At 38.4% G+C, this 6,200-nt stretch overlaps 2 protein-coding genes across 3 annotated transcripts in view; one reads left to right on the top strand and one right to left on the bottom strand.

Moving 5' to 3' along the window:
* knl1 (kinetochore scaffold 1) overlaps nucleotides 1-2,836 on the bottom strand; it is a gene marked incomplete in the record, with an annotated part of 13,504 nt that extends 10,668 nt beyond the window's left edge. The window contains 10 exon segments of the mRNA XM_014015403.1: nucleotides 154-721; nucleotides 837-889; nucleotides 966-1,009; nucleotides 1,095-1,116; nucleotides 1,202-1,257; nucleotides 1,339-1,421; nucleotides 1,782-1,841; nucleotides 1,920-1,956; nucleotides 2,057-2,090; nucleotides 2,691-2,836. Of these exon segments, the coding sequence (XP_013870857.1) occupies nucleotides 154-721; nucleotides 837-889; nucleotides 966-1,009; nucleotides 1,095-1,116; nucleotides 1,202-1,257; nucleotides 1,339-1,421; nucleotides 1,782-1,841; nucleotides 1,920-1,956; nucleotides 2,057-2,085 (952 nt within the window).
* Nucleotides 2,837-3,038: 202 nt separating this feature from the next.
* The window catches only part of knstrn (kinetochore localized astrin (SPAG5) binding protein), a 5,085-nt gene continuing 1,923 nt past the window's right edge, over nucleotides 3,039-6,200 (top strand). The window contains exons 1-8 of one of the 2 annotated variants that reach the window (XM_014015405.1): nucleotides 3,039-3,135; nucleotides 3,613-3,642; nucleotides 3,742-3,847; nucleotides 3,957-3,986; nucleotides 4,693-4,771; nucleotides 4,845-4,959; nucleotides 5,035-5,096; nucleotides 5,264-5,338. In XM_014015405.1, coding sequence (XP_013870859.1) covers nucleotides 3,621-3,642; nucleotides 3,742-3,847; nucleotides 3,957-3,986; nucleotides 4,693-4,771; nucleotides 4,845-4,959; nucleotides 5,035-5,096; nucleotides 5,264-5,338 — 489 coding nt within the window. In that variant the 5' untranslated portion in view covers nucleotides 3,039-3,135; nucleotides 3,613-3,620. Of the gene's footprint in view, nucleotides 3,136-3,612; nucleotides 3,643-3,723; nucleotides 3,848-3,956; nucleotides 3,987-4,692; nucleotides 4,772-4,844; nucleotides 4,960-5,034; nucleotides 5,097-5,263; nucleotides 5,339-6,200 lie in introns of both variants that reach the window. The other variant, XM_014015404.1, reaches the window with a different exon arrangement.

Consider the following 6,200-nt stretch of genomic DNA (forward strand, 5'->3'; position numbering starts at 1 on the left):
TAAACAAAAGTTCTGAATGGTTCTGCAGTATTCTGGTCTGGTTCTGCAGTATTCTGGTCTGGTTCTGCAGTATTCTGGTCTGGTTCTGCAGTATTCTGGTCTGGTTCTGCAGTATTCTGGTCTTCAGTCAACAGAAATTTTGAAGTTTCGAACCTTTCTTGGTGTCCAATCCTGAACTTTTCCGTCTCGCCTGAGAGGACAACCTGTCCCGCTGGGCGTACAGGTCCTGAGTGGGAAACAGACACTGAAAAGGATCATCATCATCATCATCATCATGGCCGCCTCCTCTCAGAGTGCGTTCTGTACGGGCTTCAGTCAGGTCCACCTTCACGTTCAGGGGTTCCACCACGCTCCTGCTGCTACTCATCGAGCTGGGAACCTGATTTTCTTTGTCCTCCATTTGTCTTTGACTTTGTTGGGTTGGAACTGCCAACCTGTCGGAGCTACTTGGCTTGGAGAGACTCGCAAGGAAGTTTTTGAAATCAAGATCAAAAAGAGGCTCTGAATCCTTGTTTCCGTCACCAGAGGAGGAGGCTGACTGACGCACATCATCTTCTCCTCCTTCCCCCGGGAGCAAAACGTTCTGACGGGACGTGTCTCCCAGCAGCTCTGCGTGGCCATCGATGTTGATGGTGTGGTTGTGGGTGAAGTCCATGAGGGCGTCCTCTGTGGAAAACATCACAGTTTTCTCCCCGAAGCCACCCCCGATGTCAAAGCTGACCTGGTGAGGAACGTTAGGAACGTATCAGTGAACCATCACAGAAAATTAAACAATTAGAAGCATTTCAATGAGTAACGAGAAGAGTGTAAAAACTATCAACTGAGTAATAACTCACCACGTTCCTTTGTTGAGAGGCATGTAAAGGAGCATTCAGCAGGTTTTCTATACCTAAGATCAGTTTTATTTATTAACAGGAACTCTGTTACACATAATGTGAAAAGGAGTATGGTAAAATTATTCTTACCCATGATCTGTTGACTCCTATCATCAGTGACCGCCACCTGGACTCTTATGTAAGAAAACAGAACTGACGTTAAAACAAAAACAACCTCATGGGTATTCAACCAGAAGTGTAAAGAACATGTCACCTTACCGGTTCTGTGTTGCTGCAGCCGCTGCAGAATGACAGAAATACAGTTAAAATGCAGCCTGATCGATTTAAAATCACATCTCATAAACACACATTTCTGTTTCTCATACTTGCTGCCTTTAGCTCCTGGAGAGGACTTGGAGACGGGGAGGCATTCTTGACGTCTCTGTTAGGAAAAACACCCAGGTTAGGTAGGAGTGAGTATTTTAGGATGGCGGTGCCTGTTGTTTTTACTTTTCAAACTCACTTGTCAAAGACAAGAACATCATTTGCAGGAGCAAAGCTAACTCTTCTTGAATTCCTTTTTTCCACTGGTTTTGTTCTCTCCACCTAAAAAATAATTAAAAGAACAAAATGTATAACCATTAAGAGTGTTTTTTTTATTTTTGTCAAATAAAACAAGACGGGTGGTAAAGAGGTGAGGAAGAGAGGACGGAGTGAAGTTTCAGGGTGGCAGCAAAGGTCAGAAAGGTCAGGTTTACAGGAGAGTAGAGACCAGCACAGGCTGAAGGACTGGGAGCTTAGGGACCAGACTGAGACGGTTTGGACTTGTCCAGAAGAGGTTGTATTGGTAGAAGGACGTTAGAGACGACATGGTAGGAAAATAGTCCTGCAGAACGGGATGTAGCTATTTAAGAACAGAAAAAGATAAATAAAAACAAAACAAACAGCAAAAAAACATCTATGTACCTGATTTTCCTCTTGCTCCGTGTCATTAAACACAGATGATTTCCGTGGTGCTTTTAAAATCTGAAACAAAAATATTATGAACTATACACTTCAGGGATTTAGAAATAGGTTTTATTAAACATTTATTGCAATACTAACAGAGGAAATGCGACGCCTGGAGAGTCGGACTCCTTCACTGCAACAGAAACACAAAAACGAGCAGTTATTTTTGTCCTGATGCAGTTATTTTTGTTTTTCCTGGAATAAACAGAAGGCTGCTCGTTGTTTTTACTCACATGTTCTTTACAGGATCCAAAGGCTCCATTTTCACTGTAAACATTAGGAAAATTAAAAACAGTAAAAAAGATGGTAAGTTGTTTTGCACTGATTGACTTTTTTCACGTTTGATCCAACTGTATGTATATTTTTACTGTTTCCTGAAAGTCAGTTTTTGTTTAGTCAACTTTAAGTCATCTCACTCAGTTTTTAAAAATATTTCTGTTATTTCTTTCTGACCTTTTATTGTTCAGTCCTTGTATCTTATAATAAAAGAATATTGTTGAATGTTACTGAATATATTAATATTTTAAGGTTTGGTACATGATTATCATACAATATAATTTCCTTTTTAAAAGCACATCGTTATCCTTGCTAATCTAAAGGTATAATGTGCAGCCTGCCTCAGCTAATCAGCATAACTACTTTAATAAAGCTAATAATATAAATATGTTGAAGATTAGCATTCCTCGCTCAAAGTTAAAACCCCATCTTCACAGACATAACGAGTTTCAACTGTCTTCTCTTCTTACAGAAAGAGTTTACCTGCGTGATGCTAACAACACAAACCAGACAGGCAGCTGGCTAACCGTACGTTAGCTTCAATGTTAGCTTAATGCTAAAACAAACTTCAAAAACACAGTCAGTACAAACCTTGTCGTGTTTATGAGGTAATCCACCCTTTCTTATTTATAAAGGATGCATCCGTGTTACAAATTCCTTTTTAACCAGATATACCAACTTAAAKATCAAATTAATGCGCGAGTTTTCAAGTTTCTACCTAATCAGTTTGAATTCAGCCGCCCGCGCGCATGCGCATTGAACAGTTTCTGTTACACAGTTTACATTTTACATGTTTCTTTTTATTTATTAATTTATTTTAAAATAAAATCCCATTAAAATTGTTCAGTAACGTAAATATATATATATTAAATAAAGTCTATAAATTAATTTTAACTTTATGCAAACCGGAAGTTGTTGACTCACCGGAAAAGGTTTTAGAGGGCGGGGCGGTCCGTTTTTAAAAATTCGAGGCGCTGTTGTTCATTTGTTGGGTTGTTCACGAGTCTCCTGTTTGTTTTGTTGCGGATATTTACAGGTAGTTATCACGTTTGTGTTTTTATGTAACATTGCTCTTTTTGACATCTTTACTTGTATTAAATGTATTTTGTTAAACCTTAGACAATGAACCGTTTTATGTCGCCGCAGTGAGTGTTGCGTTCAGGAGAATCGGTTACAAAGAACGTTGTGTTTATTACTCAGTTTTTTTACTTTTAAYTAAAACCAACATTGAGTTATGTTTACTGGTCAAAACAGTGTGTATAGAACTAAATTATGTTAGTCACAATGAAGTAATGAGTACAACAAAATACAAAGTGTTTGTTAGCATGGAGTATTGTTATTTTCACGGTTTGATCTCWGATGAATTTGAACTCAGGGATGAAAACCTTCAAGTTAATTTATTTCATTATGTGACTGCAGTCATCTTCAAACTATCGTCATTTAAAATATAAATACTTTGTCATTCTTCTATAAAGCTGTCTTTTATTTTGTTGGTATTTTCTCTTTTGTTTAGAAAAAAAAATGTCTTCAAAAATTCCGAAAGGTGAGCAGATCTTCTGTTTTTACACTGTCTCTGATTTATATCTAATGTGATTTTATTAAAACAATCCCCTGATGTTTACAGCACCATATTTACACACAGAAGCAAAGAAACAAGTCACCAAACAGGAAGCCAAAGACACGGCAGCAGCCAACACCGTCCACAGACCTGATGGCAACATAAAGGCTCTGAAGGAAAATCATCCAAGGTAAACAAGAATTAAGGAAAATAACTTTTATTTTCAATAATGTAATGTAAAAATGTTTGTTGGCTTTAATCACAGTCGTCTTAATTTTAATTCTCATTTTGTCTTTTAGGAAAAATGTTGCTCCTAAAATTCAGAAAGGGTAAGTTTTACAGAAAATTACTCATTTATCCTAAAGGTCATAATGTTTTGGCCTTCGTGTGTGTGTGTGTGTGTGCGTGTGTGTGTGTGTGTGTGTGTGTAAGTAAGGTTGGCTGGTTATATTTTAGTATTAAATTAATAATTTCTGGGCTAAGATGGCCGCCACAGCTAAACAACTGTCAGTCTGTTAGCAAAATATCCGCTAAATCTGGGTGTCAACCCAATTCAACATGGCTGACCTTTTAAAAAGTACAAAAATGGCTATAATTCAGCTGATTTAACAGATCTTGAGCTCAGTTTTAGTGTGGTGGTAGCTGAGCTTGACTTTTAAAAATTAGCTCAACTGTCTGTTAGCAAAATATCATGAAGCAATGGGTGGGTCGTTCACCACGGAGGTATTCTGATTTAAGATGCTACAGCTAAGCTACATTAGCCAAACCACGTATGGCTGTCAGTTTTTCAGACATGGAGCTAAAATCTGGCGTGGTAGTAGCTGATAGTCATCCACATGGTGTACTCTGAGTGCTAAAACCTCTCATGAAATCCCTCATGGCATCGTTTACAAGGTTTGACCAAAACAGCTGCGACGTTTTCTTCTCAGCTTCTGATGATGTCACTTTAAACCTTCAAAGATGGCGGTCGATGTCTGTCTTTAATCTGAAGTTGTTGCATCTTTAGTTTTATTTCTCCCATCGTTGAACCTGTAGGATCTCAACCAGGCACGGGCAGCAGGCAGAACTGAAGGAGCAAAATGAGGAGCTACAGAAAAACCTTCTTGAGACACAGGTGAGGAAACGAAAAATAACATTTATGTGTTGATTTATTTCCTGTAAATGTTTGTTTTTTTATTCTAATGCAGCAAAGAGTTGCTGAACTGAAGCTCCAAATCAACGAGCTTCAAAACAAGAATGTAGAGATGAAGAAAAACCTGCACGACTGTCACGTTCTTCTCGTTTCAGCCAAAGTAGACCCAGGTAACAAAAACAAACTTTACATTTTTGATTTGTTCGCCACGTTATTGATGTAATAAAGTGCTCTTTATATGTTAGTTTCAGGAAAAGCCAGCGGTGATGCAGCACGAGACAGAGAAGAGGAAAGGAAAGAAGTCATGGTAGGTTTCTTTATTTCACTCAACGTTATAAAAATCAGACATGCTGGAACTGCAAATGAAAAAGATAAAAGATCAACATGAAAACAATTTATTCTCTGGAATCGCCTTTTTGTTTTCAGACAAACAGCCTCTAAATCCCCATTCTTCTTTAATTTTGTACATTTTAGGGCGTTTCCACAGAGCTGTTGAGGGAATTAAAAGCTTTCGGGGATGCTGCGGCACAGCAGTGCAGTAGTCTGAAGGTGAGGCTAACTCTGCTCACAGTTTTCTTTTCATTTTCCTTCAGTAAACCAGGTTAAAAACCACATTTAAATGTAGATCTCATTTTCAGCAGGGACCCAGTAGGGTTGGGCATAATCGTATCATCCGCAATTAATCGTCAGAAAAACATTAATCAATGAATTTTTGMCACTTYACYATRAATACYATTAATGRCACCAGACAGACTGATTGGTGCTCCTCTGATTCAAATATGACCAACATTTAAGAAATTTGTGTCATTTATTTATCCATCAACACAATTTAAAGTTTGATGTACAGCCTGAAGTCTGTAATTTTGACACAATTTAGAACAGATTTCTACGAAGAGCTAATTTTCTCCCTATAAACTGGTCATGTGACCAGGATTTAAGGGTGTGCAGGGACTCTGAGGGATTAATCATCAAATTAATCGTTATCGGCTAAATATCACAATTAATCGTGATTAATTCTTTTTGCCAATATTGCCCAACCCTAGGACCCAGGCACAAACTACACAAAAGAGTCACAGTTAAAAAAAAACACAACATTCATTTTAGTTTCTAGTCTTTTGATATTTTAGCTGTTGTTTTGATAAATTTAGCTAGCTTTTTGCTACTTTTAGATTTTAACTGGCCATTAGCAAAATATAGGCTGTGTCCAAAACAACAGGTCAGGTCCTCCGAAGGTCGAATTCATCGTCCGCATATGTCACAGCGCCGCGACGAAGGCCGTCCAAAATCGAAGACTCCTCCAATATGGCCGACAAATACGTCCTTCCTTTGGCCCGAATCGAAGGACAGGTCTGATGGATCCTTCCCGGCCCAACATATCCCATAATGCATTGCGGCCCGACCGGAGATTTTT

The sequence above is a fragment of the Austrofundulus limnaeus genome, unplaced genomic scaffold, assembly GCF_001266775.1.
Source record: "Austrofundulus limnaeus strain Quisiro unplaced genomic scaffold, Austrofundulus_limnaeus-1.0 Scaffold129, whole genome shotgun sequence".
In the NCBI taxonomy this organism is placed as follows: domain Eukaryota; kingdom Metazoa; phylum Chordata; class Actinopteri; order Cyprinodontiformes; family Rivulidae; genus Austrofundulus; species Austrofundulus limnaeus.